Source organism: Cotesia glomerata, linkage group LG1 (genome assembly GCF_020080835.1).
Source record: "Cotesia glomerata isolate CgM1 linkage group LG1, MPM_Cglom_v2.3, whole genome shotgun sequence".
In the NCBI taxonomy this organism is placed as follows: Eukaryota; Metazoa; Arthropoda; class Insecta; order Hymenoptera; family Braconidae; genus Cotesia; species Cotesia glomerata.
In genome coordinates, this window is record NC_058158.1 from 26951852 (window position 1) to 26974925 (window position 23074).

Consider the following 23074-nt stretch of genomic DNA (forward strand, 5'->3'; position numbering starts at 1 on the left):
ATGCTCCACATGCATTAAGCTATAATTATCCACGGTATTTTTTTTTACATCCAACCTTGACATCAGAATAAATTAAATTTCGTAAATATTTATTAACACAAACCTACAATACATTAAAGTAACCAAAGTAATAATTTATACCTAAAGACAAGACATCATAAATGGTAGCATTTGGTTCAGTTGTAAAGATTTTTCTTTTTATAACATTAAAAGCATATTGCCACATTCTGATAGAGCTGTATTTTTATCGATCGTACATCTGAAACAAAAAAACGACAAAAAATTTATTTTTACAGACAATTTATTTCTTAAAAAATCACAGAATAAAAAAATTGTTCGCTCAAAAAAAAAAAAAAAAAAAGTAAAAAATAAAGTGTATTTTTAAAAATTGTTTATATGAAATAGTTGAGTTGAAAATAAAAGCTTCTTTCTTGCATCCATTACACATAAGTTTCTCCCCTCAACTCTGCAGCTCAGCTAAACCTCCTACGCAAAGCAAAAAAAAAAGTTATGCCATCATTTATGTGATTTTCAGGTAACGGTCGGAAAGCAAAGATATGATAAAGAGCGATGTTTAAAAATTTTCGACTACCGTCATCCAGAATTTGACTGCCCCTTCTTCAGGGTATTTTGTCTGCGGCGGCGCTTTGGATCCACGAGCTCATCATCATCATCATCATCATCGTCATCATCATGATCATCGTTATACTCAGCTAGCTAGGGCGGACGCTGTTATAAAATCAAAAATAACTGTCGCAGTCAGTGCGGTAATGTCGAAGACGAACGACGGTTCGACGGGGTGCCGATACTGGCGCACAGTGATGCCGAGGCCGAGTGTATTTTTTCTTCTTCTTCTCGGTGTCTTGGTGATTATATCTAACGGAAATTACGGCGTACACGGAGCTAAGAATGTGCGCCAGGACGAACCTAGTGTTACGCGCAGTGGAAAGACTTCTTCATCACCAACAGGATCATCATCATCATCATCACCAGGACATCATCAAAAAGAAGTTGAGCCGGTGATAGAAGAGGTTACTACTAAACAGCTCGAACGTCTTCTTCAAGAGAAGGACTTTGTTGCTGTTTACTGGTGTAAGTCATCGTTTGTGTAATACGTTGTAAGGTTTTGTGTCTTTCACCCTAGAACAGAAAGTACACGTGATGGCAAACATGCGGTTATGGTTGCGTAACTAAATCTCAAAGACGATACCCGAATGTTCTTGCAGACTATTTTTATGTTTTTTATCGTATCATCTTATCTTCTTTTACATGACCTTTCATTTTTAGACTGTATTTTTGCTTAAACATTTATTCTTCTGATGCTCTTATAGCAATTCAGTATCCAACAAATTTAGTGTTCTGACTAGATAATTATCATGATCATCATGATCATAATCCGCTGGGTCTCTTGCTAGTGAGTAAGATTTGTTAGAAGCAAAGGGGAGTTGGTTAAATCAGAACACTCACTAGACGCGGTAGTCTTCGATCGACGTGATGGCCTGCACCGCTTTTAGAATACGTACCCAAGTTATTTTGGCACAGTACGACGTTATACTTTCCCTCTCCAAATAATCGTTTTGTACACCTCGGAAGATGATTGGGTTCTGTCCGGAAAACATCGCGACGACAATACGATCTCCCGCAACAGGTTGCAACCCACCTGAAACCCAATAATTAGAAATAAAATAAAAGTCATCGGCCCCCGGACTAAAAGTTTTAGGTTTAACTTGTTTCGAACTGCGTTACTTTTTTTTTTTTAATTTATCTGTTATTACTTGTTTATTTACTTATTTTATTAATATCTAACGATTAAGTTATATGGAATGAAGAAATTTTGAAACTGCTATTACAATATAATAATTTGTTGAACTTGTCACGTCCGTAGTATAGGCTCCTCAAGTTACCAGACGCGTTGAAAGAAGTATCTAAAAATGTCTTCTTCTTTTTTTTTTTTTTCGTTCGTCTGTATTACATACGTTTTTTTTTTTTATTAATAGTAAACTGGTGTAGGATTATAAAAAAATCCGAGGTTAAAACTGTTTGCAATCGTAAAAATTATTTAATCATAATGTCAAACGTTAAAGCTTGTTCGTTAAATTATCAGCGTAGAGATGAAAACAGAAATATATATCAGATGTTATTTCAAAATTAAAACTCTAACTACAAAATATATTTTATGATGATAGACATTCATATACACTTCCAGCAGACATTAATGTAAGCCTGTAAGTGATATTTTAAATAATAAATAACGTATGCGTGAGAATAAGTAATTCTAAATAGATAAATAAAATAAAATAAGTTATAATGAGGAAGAATATCAAAATGAAGAAATCATAACAGAAAGAAAGTAATTATGATGACGATGCTAGTAAAGAAAAGAAGAATATAAGTAGTTAAAAATTGCTTGAATGGACGAGAGTGATCCCCTCTTTAACTCTACTATCTGTTTAACTCTGTCGTCTTTTTTACTCTTTACCTTTCTCTCTCACAACTCCCTCTAAACTTATTTCACTGCTCTATTCTCAGTAACGACATCGCCTAAATTGGCGGGCATGCAAGCAAAGAAAACTACGCTACGCTATTCTCCACAGTTAATAGATAAGATTTTAAGTAATATATAATTTATTACCAAAATAATTAAAGTCTTCTGTTCCCTAAAAATTTTCATCGAAATACTTGAGATTATTTCTTCTCAAACAATCTGCCATTTTCATTGATTCGATGGTATCAATTTTGAGACTGGTAATTCAATACCTACCAATCAATGCTAACAAATACTAAGCGTACAATCAGGGAACTCCTTGGCTTTTTAAGCAGACTATTGTATTCAAAATTGTCTTCTTGTACTTGGCCGCTCTAATGAGATCATGTAAATGTATGCAATTATAATCCGAGTTGAATATTTCATCATAAAAGTTGAATAAAATTTCTCAGTGCGGTTTTGTTGGTAAACTTTTCAATATTTAATCGAGTATTGATTTCTGAAATTACGAAATTATTTTCAAAGTATCGTCGTAGACTAATTGAAAAGCAAGGTCGAAATGATGTAACATAGTCTATCACTAGATACACGCATTAGTGACTGAAGATTTGTTGACGAGCTTTTTTAGCTTACAATTAACGACGGTATACCCGCTGCCGCTTGGCAGTGCTTGCAAAATAAGATTAATTACTTTTTATGTTTAAGTTTAAAGATTAAAACATTATTATATTCTATGTTAGTATTATGTGTAATTCATTTAATAATAAATTTATCTATAAATTGAATGGTTTGTTTATTTTTTTACAGATGCAAGAAGTTGCGTTACGTGTGATAAAGTTTTAGCTGAACTCGAAAAAATAGACGATGATACCGACACATTTGGAGTTGATTTTGTAAAGATTAATGATAAACGACTAGCTAAGCAATATGGGATCAAGAATTTTCCAGCACTTACATATTTCCGGGAAAAAGAACCAATTATTTATGAGGGTGAGTATTTTATTTACTAAATTATAATTATAGATATACGTGATATCATAATTATAATTAGTATTAGTATTAGTTGAGGTTGCGATTAGTCAGACATTGAAAGATAAACTTTATTGTATGATGTTGTCTCTCAACAATGCAACCTCAACGATTGGACCTTTGTGGAGGCGGGTTACACTAGTTCGCCAGAAATTTTTATTGGAATCTCGCCGAAGCAGTAACCTTGTCAGGCATACGAGAATCACAAGTCATTTGACCTAGAATCATTTTACATTCTATAAATAAATAAATAAAAAGAAATATTCAATAAAATTTAAATATATATTATAGAAAGAGCAACTATAATAATAATAATATAAGTAATAAATGAAGTTAAATAAACATTTATGATATTAAAGTATCAAATACCAATAATAATATGTATTTTTCTTCTTTATTCAAATATGCAACGTTTTCTCAGCATTGTCTTGATATCGTCAGACATCTATGTGAACAAATAGAAATTAAAACAGTTAATTAAATTTTAAACTATTACATTTAAAATTATTACAAAATAATTATTTTGAAATTACCTTGAATGTAAGTCAAAACACATAGATCCAATATATTATCATTAATATACTTTTTTGGTCAAGGTATTTTAAATAATAAGGAAAAATATATATTATAACTTGAAATGTTACTAAAATTTTATATTAGACTTGTAAATAATAATGAAATAAAAATTAATTTTTTTTTTCGACAATTAAATAGGTGACCTGATGGACGAAGAAGGTGTCTTAGATTTCCTCACAAGTCTTGAAGCTATGGATTTGCCTGATCGAATTGAGGAAGTAAATGCAAAAATTCTCAATAAAATTGTTGAAGACACTGAATTTGTAGCCGTACTGTTTTGTAAGTTTTTTTTTACTTGTACATAATTTATTTTTCAATTCTTAAGTATTTTTTATTTAAAAGAAAATAAAAAAAATCAAGTTATACATTTTCAGCTTTTGTATATAAGCAATCTTTAAAAGTTCATTCAAAATATTTATTGTTTTGATTCAATTTTATATTTTCAAATTTTGCATGCTAAATTTATTGATTTTATACAAACAAATTTTATGTTGTTATTTTTATTGTACATATTTTTATTTTAAATAATTTATTCAAGACTTATATTAATAAAGCAGTTGGCTTGACGTCTGTTTTAATTGTACATATAATTATTATTGCAATAAGGAAAAAGAAGATTTTTTTTTCTATGTGTGTCGATATGAATAGGTCCAGATTCGGAGCGGTGTGCTGGTGCTAGTTCTAGTAAGTACACACTCTAAAAATAGGCATCTATTGATTCATTAAAATGCCTTCCAACATTTGTAGAAAAAAAGTAATTAGAAAAAAAAAAACGTAGAAACCAAGTAGAAATAAACAGTCCTTTCTACTAAAAACAACTCGACATTTGTAAATAATATATAATTTTATTTTAAAACGCTTTTTTCCATTTATACCCTTGTATAGCAGAGTGATTTAATTTACATTTTTTTGATCCAGTAGACTAACTACAATTAGATAAAAATAAAAAAATTATTAAGAATATGAAAGTACGAATCTATCTTTTTTTTTTTTCAAAAATTATAAGAAAATTTTTCAATTAAATCATAACTATTTTTTTTTAAATTATAAAATATACTTTCAAATTCTTGAATAAAAATATAAAATAAATGTAACTTTAACATTATTTTGATTTAAAATGGGACAGACAAGCCAGACTGCAAAAAATGTGCAAAAGCTCTAATGGAATTAGAGAATATCGATGATGAAGCTGATCAGTTGGGTATTGGTTTCGTTAAAATCGCTGATGAAGAACTTGCGGAGGAGTATAATTTAGGGCCGTTGCCGAAATTAGTTTACTACCGTCATCAGATACCCATTATTTATGAACGTAAGTGCATTTAAATCATTTGAATGCAATAACACATATTGAGATTAATAAAAATGAAAATGTATTGCAGACGAACTAAGCAAAGAAGAAGATGTTTTAGAATGGTTAGTATCAAACAAGAGTACTGGTGACGAAGAAGATGTAATTGAAGACGTAACTGCTAAAACTCTCAATACTTTGATTGGAAATATGGATAATCTTGTTGTTCTTTTTTGTAAGTTAATATAAATTATAGTGATTATGTATCTTACAAGTATATAAATTTAAGCTAAAAATAATTATTTCTGTTGACGTAGATGATCATGGGGATGACGATTCAATGCAAGTGCTTGCAGAACTAGAAAAAATAGATGATGATTTAGATAAACATGGAATTCAATTTGTTAAAATAGATGATGTTAAAGCGGCTAAAGATTTCGGAATTGATTCTGTTCCAGCAATTGTTTATTTTGAAAAACAAATTCCAAATGTTTATGATGGTGAGTCATTTTTATTGCGTTCAATTAAATTCATATTTTTATTTTAATTGCTCTCTAATAATATTTACAACTTATGATTTTATTTTCTATAGGCGATGTTGAGAATGAAGATGAAATACTTGAATGGTTGTTGTCTCAATTAGAAAAAGATGAAATCGAAGATGTTACCGATGAAATGCTTGATCGTTTGGTAAAAGAAGGCAAGACTATTGCTGTACTGTTTTGTAAGTAATTCACTTTTAGTACAAATATATATGTATATATAAATTTAAATTTATTAATGATGAAAATGATAATTATAGACGACAATAACGACCGTAAATCTCAAAGAGTTTTAAATGAATTAGAAAATATTGATGATGAGTGTGATCAACTTGGCGTTGTTTTTGTAAAAATTGACAACGCTGAAGAAGCTAAAGAGTACGGAATCGATAAAATGCCAGCATTGATTTACTTTGAGAAAGGTATTCCAACTATATATGAGGGTAATCTTGAAGACGAGCAAAAAGTTCTAAAATGGTTAGATGATCAACAAGCGTCCGATCAAATTGAAGACATTACTGATGAAATGCTTGATATGGTCATTGAAAAAATGCCACATGTTGCTGTTTTATTTTGTAAGTATTTAATTTGAATATTTACTTATTTAATATGCTAATTATTATTTATTTTTAAGATGACAAAGATCAGAAGAAAAGTCAAAAAGTATTAGCTGAATTAGAGAACATTGACGATGATTGTGATCAGCACGACATTGCATTTGTTAAAATAGATGACGATGAAGAAGCTAAAGAGTATGGTCTTGACAACCTCCCTGTTCTTGTTCTATTCGAGAAAGGAATACCGCATATTTATGATGGTAGACACATTTTTAATGAAGTAATAAATATTTTTTTTATCTTCTTTTATTTAAAATATTAAAAATAAATTGTAGGTGACCTGATGAACGAAGATCAACTTCTTGGCTGGCTACTGCACCAAAAAAAACACCGTGAAATTCCCGAGGTGACTGATGAAATGATGGAGAAACTGATTGAGAAACAACCCTTCCTCGCCGTATTATTTTGTAAGTAAATTCCGATGTAAGTCATATTATTGACATCACGTCGGTTTAGTTATAATAATCATCATCATCAAGGTTCATCTTCATTCACTTCATCCTGGTACCCTAGATGAAAAAGACGACAAGCAGAACATAAGGATTTTAAATGAACTGGAGAATATCGATGACGATCTCGAAAAAGAAGAAATCGTTATGATTCGTATTGACAATGCAGCCGAAGCCAAAGACTATGGTATCGATCATCTTCCCACTTTGGTATATTTCGAAGACAAAATTCCTGCCATCTACGAAGGTGATCTACTCAATGAAGATGAGGTGCTTCAATGGTTAGTCGAGCAAAAAAAAACTGCCACTATCGAAGAAGTTACTGATGAAATCCTGTCTGGGCTCATAGATGAACATGAATACGTCGTTGTTTATTTCAGCAAGTATTTTTTTATTTAAAATCTCAATTAAATATTAATATGATCCCACTTATAATTGTGTGTGTGTGTGTGTGTGTGTGTGTGTGTGTGTGTGTGTGTGTGTGTGTGTGTGTGTGTGTGTGTGTGTGTACTTTTTTAATACCAATAAATAAAATTTATTCTTATCATTGTTTAGCTGGCAATTGCGATGAAGGCGATGAATGTGAAACTGTTTTAAAAGAATTAGAAAACATTGATGATGAACTCGATGAAACAGGCATCATTTTTGTGACAACTGAAGATACAGGAATAGCTAAAAAACATAATATTAAAAAATTACCAGCATTAGCTTTCTTCAGAAATAAAGAACCATTAATTTATGAAGGTGATGTTGAAGATGAAGATGAAGTACTTTCTTGGCTTACTGATGAAAATACACTTGAAATACCTGGTAAAATAGAAGAAGTCAATATTAAAATGTTGGAAAATATTCTCGAAGAAAATGATCACGTTGTTGTCTTCTTTTGTAAGTTTTATTATAAATTCAGAGCCTAAGACTAATTCAAATTTTAATCATACAATTAATTACATTGATTTTAATTGTGCAGATAAAGAGGGTGACAAAAAAAGTCAGAAAATTCTCCAAGAGCTTGAAAATATTGATGACGAATGCGAAGAAGAAGATATTGATTTTGTTAAAATTTCTGATGATAATATCGAAAAAGAATACGATCTTCCTGGATTACCAGCACTTGCTTTTTATCGTCATAAATTCCGGCAAATTTACACTGGAGATATGATGCATGAAGAGTCTATTCTTGAATGGATTTTACAACTTCGTCATTCTACACCAGATGTTATTGAAAGTGTTGATCGTAAAACACTCCAAGTTTTAATCAATGATGTTGAGCATCTAGCAGTCTTATTTTGTAAGAAACAATTTGTTTTATTATTTTGCGTATAATATGTATTAAACGCTTATACAATTTTTATTAAATGAATATTTTATTTAAAGATGATGATGATGAAAAAAAATGTAGTACGTGTCATCAAATATTAGAAGAACTTGAGACAATTGACGATGATACTGATAAATATGGAATTCAATTTGTCAAATCAAAAGACGCTAAATTAGCTGCTGAAATTGGAATTTTCTCATTTCCTGCTCTTGTTTATTACGAAACTGGAGTTCCCATTATGTATGACGGTAAGAGTTACAATTTTATTTTATAAAAAATAAAATATAATTTACGAGTGAAATTTATTATTTCACTAATTAAAGTAAGAGCACAAAATTTTTAACTTTTATCAAAAAATAAATTGTGTTAATTCATCACATTTTGGACTACTTGCTAAAAAATAAAAAATTCGTTTTATTAACAGAATTTGGTACTTGATTAAAAATAAAATTATTATTGGAACTATTTATATTTTAAAATAAAATATAAACGTAAAATAGAAACGTTTTCAGATAGATAATTTAAAAATTATTCTATAAATGTGTGCGTGTGTCTGACTTTTATAGGTAATCTTAAGAACGAGGACAAAGTTCTGGAATGGCTAATCGAACAAAAAAGTAAGGAAACATCTAGAATGATGATTATTATTACGGGTGTACTGTTCTTTGTGACTTTAATATCGATAGTAACTGATATATCGGCTTATAATTACAAAAAAAATGAAAAAGCGATAGTGCCCAGACGTGCGCGATCCCCATCTTTATAATTTACTTGCGGATTTATCTTATACTTTCTTTTTGAACTCTATATTATATTTTATGTCTATACAAATTTATTGCTACTTAATTAATTAAAAGCATTTATTTTTATTTTTTTATTTTATCAAATTAATCAAAGTATTTTATTTGATTTGATAATATTTAATCAGTTTCAATCAAAATATCAACTAACATTTTAGTGTTATTACTGAATAAGTACTATATTTTTACAGAAATATAAATTCCTTTTATGTTTATTGTTTAATAAGTTTGATGTGTAATGTATAAAATATTTTTTTTAAATCCCGACTGATGGGTGGACAAAATTTTCGTGTAATCCTTAATTATGTTGAACATCCTTTTTTCGTATTCTAATACTGGTAAATTGCGCAATAGAATTAATAATAATAATCATTAAACTTACAATTAATGTACTTTAAATCAATGACTGCTCTAAAATTTATTGAAATCTTAATATATATTTTTTTTTTAATTTATTTCTCTGTCTCTCGCATGATTAACAATTCGAACTATTAGCGCATTATTATCTTGCTTACTAAGAAAAAATAAGAATTAAATTAATAAATTGATAAATATTATAAAGCTACATTAAATTTAATTGTGTATGGGCTACACCTCCAGCGGCTAATCTAGGGAAAATTCTATTTCTTAAAATAATAATTATTTGTCGCGATTTAAATTTAATAGTTAACACTAATTATTAGATACAGATTAGTTCGCGTATACGTGGTTTTGATCATGACATCTCATACTCTTGGTACACAGGTAATGATAGTGAGAATGACGATGACGACAATGATGATGATGGTGATGATGATGATGATGATGATGATGATGATGATGATGATGATGATGATGATGATGATGATTATGATGATGATGATGATGATGATGATGATGATGATGATGATAATGATAATGATAATGACGACGATGATGATCGTACTGGAAATGAAAACGATAACGACGATTATGATGATGATGATGATGATGATAATGATAATAATGATAATAATGACGACGATGATGATCGTTCTGAAAATGAAAACGATAACGACGATGATGATGATGATAATGATAATGATGATGATGCCAACATGAGTGGTGAAGATAATAATATTGATGTAAAAAAAAAGCCTAGCAGAAATATGAAGAAAAGTAATGACAAAGGTAAAAATCACAACAAGATTACCTGAATCGCAACTGTAAAGATTTGGAATGAAATTTCTTCAAAAAATAATAACTCTGGATATGGCCAATGCATTAAAAAAAAATATCTATATATATATATACGTATATGTACATAACAAAAAATCCAGACCTATGCATAGAAAATAATTATAAAGTTATGTTAATATCAGCGAGATCGCCAATTATAGTAGGTATTAATTTGGATTGATAGCAGTCGAGGAATAGATATTCAACGAATCATAAGTTTGATGCGTGCCGAATTGGCTTTTTTTTTTCAAAAAATTTTTTTTTTCAATTCTAGTTAGTTTTACGCATAGTAGGAATAGATATCCTGGCGATCTTTATTTTTTTAAGCGTCAACAACTATACATACCCGTTGACGCACCCTTGTACGGCTTGTTATTTTCATTCTTTATTATCACATATCAACGGCGTTTACGATTTTTTGCAGACATAAGCTGGTCTGGAGGCGTTTGCATTTAAATTATAACTTTAGTTTTTTTTTTTTCCAATTTAGTATTTTGACAAGCGTGTAACTCTTGCATTAAACGCGCATTACACTATTAATAACAGCTGATATCCTATTTTTGGCATTTTAAGTTAAGTTATAGCCTTTCAACATTTGCTTTTACTTTAACTGATAAATAATCGCTTTTATAATATTTTGCCGTTTGAATTTATCTTAATCAAGTTATCAGTTACATAAATTTATTTTAACAGCATGTTTCACTATTTTCAATTACCGGTAAGATTAACTCAATTTTCAATTATTTTATTATTTAATATTTACACATAGTACGAAGAAATTATTTATTATAATGTGTTATAGATAATATATTTCAATTGCATTTAAAAAAATAATTTTTCCGCTTTGCATTTAATCCTCTAAATAAGCATTAAAAGTAATTGTTAAATAAATACCAGTTATCAGTGAACAAGTAAAAAATAATTATTACAATTGAAATTTCATTGATTGCTGAAAGATTGCATTTAAAAAAATAAAAGTAACTAAAATATTGTATTTTAACTCATTAATCTAACAATTTAAAAATAATATCAGTAGCAATCGTACTATTAACTAAATTTTTAAATTAAGTATAATAATTTCAGAATGAAATTTACGCGCACGTTATCTGTTTAATTTATTAGCCTAACAATATTGCTCTTAATTAATACAACTAAAAAATTTCCCATATTCTCGTTAACGTTAAAAATATAAAAGAACGGGCATTATTATGTTGTCTGACACGATTATTTGCTTACCGACAGGCGACGGCTGTTTCTACATCGGAATGGGTGGTAAAAACGCGAAACCCACAATACCCTCCTATGAGCCTTACCAGTGCTGTCCTGCTAATCTGAATCGCGGTACCAAGGTCGCCAAGGTCAGCCGCGTTCCACAATCATCCAAAAAACAGATTGGTAACAAGTTATCATCAACTTCCTCAACATCAAAGACTTCAACTTCTTCTGGTGCGTCAACAACAACAACAGCAGCACCTCAGCTCAAGCCAATTAACAAATTGACTGCTAAGGAGAGCAAAAAAAATGCTAAAATTGGGACGGAGAAGGAAGAGAAGAAATCATCAAGTCAACCCAACAAAGTTGCTAAACCGAAAAGAGGATTTTTCGGAAGTGGTAAATATTTAAACGAGTATATTCAGATCAACAAATCAAAAAATTAAAAAATATTAAGAATCGAAACAAATTAAAATTGAGAGAATAAAGTTATTCTATCCGGTTTTACAGTTGTCGCGGGAATTCCCTATCTGATGAAGGTTTGAAGTGTTAGCTGACCAGACGGAAAAGATCGTGATGGATACAAATATTCTGCAAGAAAGGAGAGACCCAAGTGTGACAGTGTACGTCAGACGATGTCAAATCAACAAACACATTATCATAAAAAATCAACCATGTCATCGTACTCATCATCTTCACTGCCATTCTCTGCATAGTTATAGACATCATTTGTCTTTTAGACTATTTTATTTATTTATTTAAATAACGTGGAAAATATCAATTAGAATTTTAATTACTAATAACGTAGATTTTATTCAATCGGTTTTATTTTTCTCAGACAAATCCTTATTTTTAAACTTTTTAATGATAATTTATTTCCGGTTATTATTTACTTAAATCAATCATTGATCGAAAATCATTTAGTCATTATTAATAATTATTGAACGTTTATCGTATTTATTATTAAGTGCACGTATAATTAATCCATTAAATAATTTATTTCGTATTATTTAACTTCTTTAACTTTTATGTAATTTCAATTGTACGTTCAATCGCATTTCTGTTTTCACAATTAAATGTATGTATTGCCAAATTATTTTTTAATATATAAAACAAAAAATATTAAATAATAACTATATTGAAAAATAACATTACTTAATAGTTAAAATCTACACAAGTTCTTCGATTTTTTTTTTTTTTTGCGATTTTCTTTATTAATTTTAATCAACGACTTAATCAATTATAAGGGTAAAGTAGGGTGAAAGAGACACTAATTTTTCAGATCAGAAGTAATGAAGAAGAATATTTTTATCAATTCTTATTTTAGACCGAATATCTCGAATCATCTCAGACTCAATTGAGATTTTAAAAATCTGAAATTTTCTTGGTGTCATTCGCCTCACTTCTCTTAAATAAAATATGTACCAAAAAATATCTTGAAATCTATCTATAAATTATGTAACTATAATTTATTATTATAAATTGTATAAAATCATGTACGGAGGAAAATCGATAGGTTAAAATAAAAAAAACTGTTTCTTAATTTATAGTCTAGCTTTGTCATTATTACGATACTTTCCTTAAGACATCGATTTGAGGGATAATTATTAAATAAATAGGGGTATGTACGTATTATATTAAAATAGTAATTTAAACAATTAATTGTTTAAAAAAAATTTTTAATTAGCTTAATCTATAGCCATTCCAGAACGGTCCCGCCGTCAATTTTGGCAGCAATTTTTTTTTTTTAATAAAACCGTTCTGACTAAAAATTACTCATATTTAAATAATAATAATTTATAAATAATAAATTTTATAAATCAAGTTGCTATATTTGGCGTCGAGACCGTCATTTTTTTTTTTTTTTTATAATTACTGAATAATTTTTATTTATTTAATTATAAAATATTATTTTTTTATTTGTTTTATTTAATTATACATTATAATTGTTGCATTTTTAATTAATAACATCAATACATATATATTTAATATATGTATATAGATATTTGTGCAGTGAATTAAAATAAATTCGCATGTATTTTAGTTTGTGATGGTTTGAATAGTAGGTTTATCATTAATTATGTGATTATTAATTTTTATAATCGCTAGGTAATATTTTGGATGAATCGGAAGTGTTAGAGTGGATGGTAAAGCAAAGAAATGACGCAAGTATTGAAAAAATAGATCGTGAACAATTGACAAAATATATTGAAACCAAAGAATTTTTAGCGGTTGTATTTTGTAAGTAAAAGCTTTTTTTTTTTTTTTATTAAAATTTAATATCTAAACTATTTTTTATAAATACCCATAATTTTTTTTAGATAAAGAAGAAGATCCTGAGAGTCCTCGTGTATTGAGACACATTGAACTGATTGATGACGAAGCTTCTGAATATGGAATAAAAATAGTTCAAATGGGCGATCGTTTGATGGCTAAGAAATATGGATACAGAAATCCTCCTGGTATTACTTACTTTCGCAAAGGAAAGTACATTAATTACGATGGGGATATAGACGATGAAGAAGAAATACTTGATTGGTTGACAAATCCAGAGAACATGGAACTAACGGATCATATCGAACGAATAAACAAAAAAATGTTCCATAAAATCCGACAAGCATCTGATTACGTAGCAGTATTTTTTTGTGAGTCAAAAATATAATCTATTTATATAATATAATTTAGTTTTTTATAAATATATTTTATTTTCGTTAATAATAATCTAACGAGTGTTTGTTAGATAGACAGCAAAGATTGCAAACAATGCAGTAAGGTACTGAGTGAAATAGAGCACATTGACGATGAAGCGGATCATGCTGGAATTAATTTTGTTAAAATTGACGATAAACAATTAGCTAAAGAATATGGAGTATTTGCATTACCTGCAATATTATTCTTTAGAATGGGATCTAAGGAACCGGTTATTTATGCAGGTAAATTATTTTTGTTTGAGGGGTCATTTTGGTTTCGGTGCTCGAAAAAAGCCAATATTCATCATTTTTTTACACATAAACTATTGTAGATATTAATATTAAATTTATTCAGCTCAACAAATACACCTTTGAATAACGCAAAAAATCTATTTTTATTATAAATCTATTTTTGTTTTTATTTTTTGTATGAACAAACAACGGGTGAACGGAGCTCTTCCAAAAGTTGGTATGTTGCTAACGTACATGATAATTTGATAACGGCTCATCTAAAACACGAATACAAAATTATTTACATTCAATTTATAAATAGTTATTGCAACAGCTACAGAGATTAATATTTATTGATAAAAAATTAAATAGTTGATATTTGAAACAAAAAAATGATACTTTTTTTCACAGTTTTTAGTCTTAAACAATAGTAAAAATAAAAATTTTGATTTGGTTGTAGATGCAATAATTACTACTATGTAGAATATGTGGTTTAAATTTCATTAAAATCGGGTTAGTGATTTTGGAGATATTATATTCGTCAACCAGAAAAACATATAATAGTTCTGAGATAAACGCGTTTGAAGTTTCAAAAAAAAAAAATCTTACCTAAAGTCAATCAGCGATGCCGGTTCCATACAAAATCCCTTCAGCCTTTTTGAAAATTTAATTTTTTTCCACTCGAACATCCACATAGACATCGTAAAATAATGATTTAATGAATTTTCAGAGGTCCGATTACTTAGAAATTTAAACACAATACTTTTAGATGTATGAACTTTCGAAAGAAGTAAAATAGTATATTATACACCTAGGGAAGTAAAGTAAGAAATGTCTCAGATCACATGTAATTGTTGGCCGAGGCGAAGCCAAGGTAAAAAAACATGTGATCTGAGGCTTTTTTATTTACTTCCCGTGGAGTGTATACTATTTTTTTTTGAAAGTTACAAACCAGAATGACCCCTTAAAGTTTTCTGTGATAATTGATTTCTCTAAATTTTCTTCTTTATTTAAAAAAAAACAGGTGACTTGTATGATGAAAATGCAATTCTCCAATGGTTAATGACACAAAAAGATCCATCTGGAGAAATGATAGAAGCATTGGAAGGTGAAGATCTTCTTCATCTTATCCGCGAATCCTCATCACTAGCCGTATACTTCTGTAAGTTTTGTTTAAAGTAACCAGAAGTTGACCCTATTATCTCCTGAATCCTTTTTGAAAATTAAAAAAAAAATTTAAAAGCTAAAGTGATTAAATAAAAAAAAGAATAAATAATAATTTATAATATCGAATGCTTCTGCTTGTTGCATGTAACAGCCTCAGCTAATCGCGCCTTTTTTTTTTGTCTTAAACCGTCTCTTTTGTCTACCTATCTTCTTCTCTCTCTCAAGCTGACGTGTACTAATGCTGCCGTAGGGAACAGAACGCTTTGTGACATGTGCCAATCCAAAACGTTCCGTAAGCAGATGCGGCACAAACATCACCAGGAGGTCAAGACTACTGAACAAGCCGAAGTACCAGAAGAAGCTGATGGTACCACCAATTATGATGCAGTCGCAACTCATATTATTCTCAATTGTTTGCTTTTTAACCCCTATATGTGTACTATCATTTCAATAGTTTTATCTAGTTATCCCAATTACACTTAACAAATTATTCCTAAATTAATTTTTATAATAATATAATAAATTAACATTTACAGTTAATGTTTTTCTCCTGCACTTTAATCACATATAACAAATTACATTTTTACTAGCACACAAGAAGACACTGAGGACCCGCCAGGAATGCAATTATATCCTTATTTTTAAATTTATTTATTTTTTATTATTTTATTTACTTCCAAACTATTGACTTATGACTAGCAATTATTTATCTCATTGTTTGTATAAATTTAAATGAGATTGTTAAAACAATTTTTAGTTCTTGGATTAGAAATCTGCTTATTTTCTGTCATGCCTATTGATTAATTTATCATATTATTGGGACACTTTAATTTACAAGTTATTTCACAGACAGTGACGATTGCGAGCAGTGCGCTGGAATACTTGAAGAATTGGAAAATATCGACGATGATTGTGATCGACATGGTATCACTTTTGTTAAAACTCAAGTAAGAAAATGATTATACTAAATGTAAAAAAAAAAAAAAAAAAAATATTTTGATTACTTTGATTACCTTGCAGGACTATAAAATTGCTGAAGACTATGGTGTAACAGATTTTCCAGTATTAGTTTACTTTGAATCTCAAACACCTAGTGTATTTGAAGGAGATCTAGCTGAAGAAGAAGAAGTTCTGCAATGGCTCATTACACAACGAACTGAAGACAGAATTGAATTGATAACTCGAGTAATGTTAGAGGCTTCTGTTGAAGATACTCAATATCTAGCAGTATATTTCTGTAAATAACTTCAGAAGATATCTATATAAATTACTACAATTGTAAGTATTAATTAAGTTTGATATATGTTTCTGTTTAGATAAATTAAATTGTCACATTTGTGATGAAATCTTGGAAGGATTGGAACGAATAGATGATGAGTGCGATGTTTTTGGAATTCAAATGGTTAAAATTCATGACCCTCAATTGGCTAAAAGATACTCAATTAGAACATTTCCAGCGTTAGTCTATTTCAGAAACGGCAATCCATTACTCTTTGAAGGTATGGTTAATTATTTTCTGAAAATCTATTTAACTTGAAATATCGTACATATTATTTTCAGGTGATTTACAAAGTGAAGAATCTGTATTGGAATGGTTAATTGATGACGATAATCGCGAATTAGCAGATGAAATCGAATCTGTTAATGAGAGAATGTTGGAACGTTTATTCGATGAATCACCTTTCTTAGCAGTTTTCTTCTGTAAGTGCATATTGTGTTTGATCCATTAGGAATTAAAAAAATATTTTCTTATATTAATGAAAAAATAAATTAATTAATGATTTTTATTCATTTTTCCGTTATTAGACGATGAAGATTGTCCAGAATGTGATGAAATAATGGAAGCTTTGGAAAAAATAGACGGCGAAGCTGATCTTTTTGGTATTGATTTTGTAAAAATATCGAGTCCAGAAGCAGCTGAAAAATACGGTATCATAAACCTACCATCACTAACATACTTCCGTAAAAAAACACCTATCATATATGATGGTGATCTTACTCAAGAAGATAAAATACTTGCTTGGCTAACATCACAAGACGTATTTGAAATTAAAAATGAAATTGAAGAAGTTAATAAAAAAATGCTTGATAAGTTACTTGACGAAAATGAATTTTTAGCCGTATTCTTCTGTAAGTATAATATATATTTTTTAACAAAATAATGTGATAATTTATTAATAAAATGATTTACAGATGAACATAACCATAAAGAAAGTGAAGAAGTAGATAAAAAATTAGAAACAATCGATGGAGAAACAGATAATCTAGATATAACGTTTGTGAAAATGGCGGATCCACGATATGCTAGAAAATGGGGTGTAACTAAATTACCAGCTATTGTATATTTCCGTAAAAGATTTCCAAGTATTTATCGAGGTAGATATTATAAAGTTACCAAATTTATAATTTTCTTCAGATAAGTAAATACAACAATTAATCGATAAATTAACTTACAGGTGATCTTCATAAAGAAGATGAAGTACTTGAATGGTTAAGGAAGAATAGGTTCCGACAACCAGAATTAAATATCTACATGTATATGCTATTAGCAATCACAATTTTGTTTGCGTTGTACACAGGCTTTCTTTTGTCTTGTTTTCGATCAGACCAAGCTCCTACTCCAGCACCACATCCAAAACAAGCGTGAAATTGTATTAATTTAATAATCACAAATTATTTTAAATAATATTTGCCAGCAGTATTTGGTATCGCGTGCAACAAATACACGAATAATATTCCAATACCCAGGATTTTTAATTCATATTATTAATATTATTATTATCATTATTTTTACGCTATAAAGTAATTCAATAAAACGTCCTCATTTTTTTTTTTTGAAACAATAGTAGAGTTACTGTAAAGTAATTTGACCTCTATATTAAATATAACGATCATAATTAAATAGGTCATTAATCATTATAAATATTTATTACAATACTTTAAGCGATAAATATTGTTTAATTTATATATACTGTCCACTCTGTTAATATAAATAACTATAATATAAATAATAAAACTTTTGCAGTTGGACCTTATTATTACGGTTTAGATAATTCAATTAAAAATTTTTTCTTTTTTTTTATTATTATCAGTATAATTATTTTACTTTTAATAATATCACATAAATTGTTGAATAAATTTCATGTATGTCTCTAAATTTGTATCGAAAAAAAATATATATAATTGAAAATTGTAAATAAAAAGGTCCAGCTGTGATTATTAATAGCGTAAAATAATAACTTTATACATAAATAATTGTTGCTAATATATAAACAGTTATTGCTGATATTGTTATCTTATAATTGTTATTACTACATACTTATTATCACACATACACTTATTATCTTATTATGATGTTCATTAAATGTTTTATTTATATATATACATTTAAATTTCCACCTATCCAATTGTATAAAATACACATTAAAGAGAATTTATAATCTTCTTGGTAAGATCTCTGTAATTAAAGTAAGAATATTCATCTATTCCGTTTTACTGTACACACAATTCCTCATGATACATGATATATATTCTAATGAATATTATAATAAAGAATCAAAGGAACCTTTGGACCAATTTTAAGTATTTTATTTATTAATTTATAATTTTTAAGTGACTCTAATCTCTTATAATATCGGTTCCAACGACGTACATTTCGCAAAGATGTATGCGTTCAACAGAGGAATAAGATAAGATACAATTGAGAGCTGCAATAATTAAAATAACCAGGGAATATTTCCATGATATTATTTTTACTGTCAGTCGAGCACTGACGCGTGTATTGTGAGCGTTGTTAAAAAATTATTTTTACTTTTACCTAAAATTATAATGAAAATAGCAATTGTCGGCGGTGGAATTGTCGGATTAACGACTGCATTAAAATTACATCGTGAATTTAGAAATTGTGAAATTACAGTGCTTGCTGAAAATTACGATGATCTTGTTAGTCATATTGCTGCAGGGTTTTTTAGAGTTGGACATACTTACTATGGGCCGACGGAAGAAATAAAAAAAAAATGGATTAGTGATTCTTATTCGTATTACACTGAAATTTCTAAAAAGTTTGAACCCATTCAAGCGGGAGTTGCTGAGAGTGAGGCCTATATGTTTTCCAGTTTTAATCCCGATATTGTCCAGGTTTAAAAATAATAATTTATTTAGTGTTAAAATTATAAGTACTATTAAAATAATTTAACATATATTTTATAATTCTAAAAATAGAATAAATTAATGGAACAAGTAGTACCGATCTACCGGAAAACAACTGACGAGGAATTTAATTTGATCAATAAAAATAGTAAATATGGTTGCTATTTCAGCACAATTTTGATTCAAAATCAATATCACCTTCCTTGGGCAAGAAATAAGTAACAATAATTTATTTATCAATTACTAGGAATAATTGAATGATTACATGATTAATTTTATATAAAAAATTGTTTTAGATTAAAAGAAGAAGGAACAAATTTAGTGACAAAAACAATAAAATCATTCAATGAATTAGTTGATTATGATTTTATTTTCAATTGCTCAGGATTAGGAGCAAAAAAATTGTGTAATGATAAAAAAATGATACCAATACGAGGACAAGTAATCAAAGTATATGCTCCATGGGTGAAAGCAACGTTTTATAATGAAACAGATACGTACATAATTCCCGGTATTGATGGAACTTGTACTCTTGGTGGTACACGCAATTTTGAAACATTTAGAAAAACAGTTTGTCCGCATGATGCCAAATCGATCAGAGAAAGATGTGAAGAATTATTACCTTCATTGTCAAAAGCAAAAACTTTAAAACATGCTGTTGGGCTTAGACCTCACAGAGAAGGAGGAGTTAGAGTAGAAATTGAAAAAATATCAAACGATCGAGGAAAAGCTGTGGTAGATATATGAACATTAATTAATATTTTATAATTGTACCTCAGTGTTATTAATGTGTACTTTTTCCTTTAGATCGTCCATAATTATGGCCACGGTGGATATGGGGTCACTACAGCACCGGGTACCGCTCAATATGCAATTGAGCTCGTGCAAAATTATCATAAATCTTCGAATTCTAAATTGTAGTGAAGAAAATTTACAAAATTTTTAAATTAAATTATTTTTTTATTTCAAAAGTTTGTCGAAATCAAAATTAGCATAGCATGAAAACTCATTTGCCAGATTATTTTTGTGATGCGGTTGAAAATCGCATTTATTTACATTTAAAAGTCTTTCTGCTAAGTCAGCCATCATTGAACCTAATTAAAAACAATTTTTAAGTTATTTGAATTGTTTTTTCATTGATTAAAAATGTATATTACCTGTACATAAAAGAATATTCTTTTTTGATAAAAACTTAATTGTCACTGCAGTTTTAGTAAGACATTCTTCTGATAAGAACGGTGGGTCTGCAATTACGAGGTCGAAATCGCTAGCCATTTCTTTGGGTACATGAAGTGGAAATTTATAATCAAACGGAATAAAATCTGATCCATATACAGAAAACCTTGTATCATATTCGAAGATTTTTACTGAAAATATTAACAAGTGTATCAGTTCTTCTAACTGATAAAAATATGAAAACATATAAAATGCTAAACACATATTAATGTTGCATACTTTGTCTACTTCCTGCATTTTTTTTCAACGCTCTATATAAAGTTGGGCATGAAATAAGAGCTATTTTTCCATCGTTGTCAGTAATTCGAAGAGCTGCTTTCGTAATTGTATCAACTGTTTCATCGTCATACCAGAATTGACTCAATTGCTAGAACGAGATGTTTATGTCAATTGAAATACTCTTTAAGAATAACATGTGTATGATTTGTGCATAAATTACTAACGTAGATATTTCAATTATGCCAACTAAATTAATTATTTTTAGAATGGTTTATTAATAAAATTATGAAAATAAAATCTTTTTCTACCACTCTTTAAAAACATTAAAAAAACAAATGACCCTGAAATTAAAAGACATCGGATAGTTTTTAGAAATTTTTTACCTAATAAATTGTAGCAAGAAAAATTTATTCAAAAAATGCAATTATTTATAAATAATTTTCTATACCTAGATTATTATTCAAGAAAAATCGAAAAATTGTCAAGTGTTTGTCAATTTTAATGTCACTAAAATAATGGTTATTATTTATTTCGAAAAAATACAAAAAATTTATCTAAAAGAGAAGTAAAAATGTTTATGGGCATATTTACTTCTATTTCTTTTTGATAATCATAAATAATAATAATAATAATAATAATAATAATAATAATTTTCAACATGAAATTGGCGCAAAAAAAAATTTATCACTAGTAAACATTGCAGACATTCGACTTACCCAATCTTCATCAAACACAATATCTGGTGTTTGATTATTTACATTAGTCAACGTTTTATTTATTTGTTCTTCTTTCTCTCGACGTTCAGCGTAAAATTCTTCTAATGCAGCCAATGCTGCTCCGCTTAACTGAGGAACTTCATCGTCGCTATCCGTCATATTGGTATTTTTTAATATTTTTAATTACTCGCAAAAATCGTTCAAATAAAACACGAGGTGCTATAACAATAAATAAGAACTAGAAAAAAAGTGGGAGAATTAAATATCTTTGCTAGCACTAGAGGCGCAATACTAAAAAAGACATTGACTACAGAGCCTCTGGTGACTACTCTACACTCTAGAGAAATTTTCAGGATTTTGTTTTAATTAGTATCTAAACATCTCACCACGTGTTTGAAGTTGGGAGGTTATAGTCGTAAATATACAACTGTGATCCTTTTGTAACTGTTTATTAATTAATAAATAATCCTTCGAAAATGTATTTAATGTACTATCTGAACGAGCAAGGAGAACGTGTGTACACTCTCAAGAAGGTTGATCCATCTGGAAAGCCCACGGTATCTGCTCATCCAGCTCGATTTTCACCAGAAGATAAATACTCGAGGGAAAGAATCACGTTGAAAAGACGTTTTGGATTGTTGTTAACTCAACAAAAAATGCCAGTATATTAATAAATATTATAGTATTTACCAACTCAAGATATAAATATGAAAATTTTTCATATTTCCATCATTTCGATTGTATTGTCGGTTTAAAAATTGTATTGTTTTTTTTTTTTTTTTTAAATTTGATAATATGATCAGCTGTAATTTGTTTAAGACTCAAAATTAATAAATTTTTTATATAATGTATAAAATTGGTTTAAAATTTCTTTTAGTTTATATATGTTTTAATTATTCTACTTAATAATATAAATTAAAAATTCTTTGTAAACTTTTTACTTTTACAATACTCTATGCTGCAATATTTTTTTTGTGATTATTATTATTAGTTATTTATTTCTAGCTATTAAATGATATTTTCAATGTTGTATTTTAAATTGTCTAATTTAATTTTTATCATTCACACTAAATATTATACTGAAATTGAAAGACATCTTATAATTTTTAGATTTTTTAAACAAATAAATAATAGCAATTAAAATTGATGAAAA

General features: G+C 28.4%; 5 protein-coding genes across 8 annotated transcripts; 4 read left to right on the plus strand and 1 right to left on the minus strand.

The window, feature by feature from the left end:
- Nucleotides 1–692: 692 nt before the first annotated feature.
- Nucleotides 693–19183, plus strand: LOC123275058. Of its 4 annotated transcripts, XM_044742963.1 has the most exons (27): nt 693–1092; nt 3293–3475; nt 4229–4369; nt 4739–4774; nt 5217–5399; nt 5470–5613; nt 5696–5878; nt 5971–6102; nt 6181–6495; nt 6555–6737; nt 6813–6944; nt 7051–7365; nt 7542–7871; nt 7954–8274; nt 8361–8552; nt 13623–13754; nt 13835–14158; nt 14258–14446; nt 15459–15596; nt 15852–15968; nt 16451–16548; nt 16622–16838; nt 16918–17100; nt 17162–17302; nt 17408–17731; nt 17795–17977; nt 18058–19183. In XM_044742963.1, the coding sequence occupies exons 1-27, from the start codon at nt 771–773 to the stop codon at nt 18246–18248; spliced, it is 5349 nt and encodes a 1782-aa protein (XP_044598898.1). In that variant the 5' UTR covers nt 693–770; the 3' UTR covers nt 18249–19183. The 4 variants fall into 4 exon arrangements, with proteins under 4 accessions (XP_044598898.1, XP_044598912.1, XP_044598904.1 ...); XM_044742977.1 differs by lacking the exon at nt 15852–15968 and having other exon boundaries at nt 694–1092; XM_044742969.1 differs by lacking the exon at nt 4739–4774 and having other exon boundaries at nt 694–1092.
- On the plus strand, nt 10260–13060 carry LOC123275096. Its single transcript, XM_044743020.1, has 4 exons — nt 10260–10465; nt 11544–11912; nt 12024–12128; nt 12164–13060. The coding sequence occupies exons 1-3, from the start codon at nt 10381–10383 to the stop codon at nt 12056–12058; spliced, it is 489 nt and encodes a 162-aa protein (XP_044598955.1). The 5' UTR covers nt 10260–10380; the 3' UTR covers nt 12059–12128; nt 12164–13060.
- Nucleotides 19184–19343: 160 nt separating the features above from the next.
- LOC123275080 (D-aspartate oxidase) lies at nt 19344–20869 on the plus strand. The gene is made up of 4 exons (XM_044742995.1): nt 19344–19738; nt 19823–19968; nt 20047–20485; nt 20558–20869. Exons 1-4 carry the CDS (start codon nt 19430–19432, stop codon nt 20669–20671), a joined length of 1008 nt encoding a protein of 335 aa, XP_044598930.1. The 5' UTR covers nt 19344–19429; the 3' UTR covers nt 20672–20869.
- Nucleotides 20690–22211, minus strand: LOC123275088 (EEF1A lysine methyltransferase 1). Its single transcript, XM_044743008.1, has 4 exons — nt 21922–22211; nt 21206–21353; nt 20908–21117; nt 20690–20844 (listed from the first exon to the last, which is right to left on the minus strand). Exons 1-4 carry the CDS (start codon nt 22078–22080, stop codon nt 20711–20713), a joined length of 651 nt encoding a protein of 216 aa, XP_044598943.1. The 5' UTR covers nt 22081–22211; the 3' UTR covers nt 20690–20710.
- A 58-nt stretch (nt 22212–22269) lies between these two features.
- Nucleotides 22270–22777, plus strand: LOC123275105 (H/ACA ribonucleoprotein complex subunit 3). Its single transcript, XM_044743032.1, has one exon. It carries the CDS (start codon nt 22398–22400, stop codon nt 22590–22592), a length of 195 nt encoding a protein of 64 aa, XP_044598967.1. The 5' UTR covers nt 22270–22397; the 3' UTR covers nt 22593–22777.
- Nucleotides 22778–23074: the final 297 nt, after the last annotated feature.

Excerpts from the sequence above, each read along its gene's own strand:
- LOC123275058 (XM_044742963.1), top strand. The coding sequence starts at position 771 with ATGTCGAAGACGAACGACGGTTCGACGGGGTGCCGATACTGGCGCACA. Across the intron at positions 1,093-3,292 it reads CTTTGTTGCTGTTTACTGGT|ATGCAAGAAGTTGCGTTACG; the intron begins GTAAGTCATCGT and ends ATTTTTTTACAG. Across the intron at positions 8,275-8,360 it reads GCATCTAGCAGTCTTATTTT|ATGATGATGATGAAAAAAAA; the intron begins GTAAGAAACAAT and ends TTTTATTTAAAG.
- LOC123275096 (XM_044743020.1), top strand. The coding sequence starts at position 10,381 with ATGTACATAACAAAAAATCCAGACCTATGCATAGAAAATAATTATAAA. Across the intron at positions 10,466-11,543 it reads GAGATCGCCAATTATAGTAG|GCGACGGCTGTTTCTACATC; the intron begins GTATTAATTTGG and ends GCTTACCGACAG. Across the intron at positions 11,913-12,023 it reads AAGAGGATTTTTCGGAAGTG|TTGTCGCGGGAATTCCCTAT; the intron begins GTAAATATTTAA and ends CCGGTTTTACAG.
- LOC123275080 (XM_044742995.1), top strand. The coding sequence starts at position 19,430 with ATGAAAATAGCAATTGTCGGCGGTGGAATTGTCGGATTAACGACTGCA. Across the intron at positions 19,739-19,822 it reads TTAATCCCGATATTGTCCAG|AATAAATTAATGGAACAAGT; the intron begins GTTTAAAAATAA and ends TTCTAAAAATAG. Across the intron at positions 20,486-20,557 it reads ACGATCGAGGAAAAGCTGTG|ATCGTCCATAATTATGGCCA; the intron begins GTAGATATATGA and ends TTTTTCCTTTAG.
- LOC123275088 (XM_044743008.1), bottom strand. The coding sequence starts at position 22,080 with ATGACGGATAGCGACGATGAAGTTCCTCAGTTAAGCGGAGCAGCATTG. Across the intron at positions 21,354-21,921 it reads TTGTGTTTGATGAAGATTGG|CAATTGAGTCAATTCTGGTA; the intron begins GTAAGTCGAATG and ends ATCTCGTTCTAG. Across the intron at positions 21,118-21,205 it reads AAATGCAGGAAGTAGACAAA|TAAAAATCTTCGAATATGAT; the intron begins GTATGCAACATT and ends TAATATTTTCAG.
- LOC123275105 (XM_044743032.1), top strand. The coding sequence starts at position 22,398 with ATGTATTTAATGTACTATCTGAACGAGCAAGGAGAACGTGTGTACACT.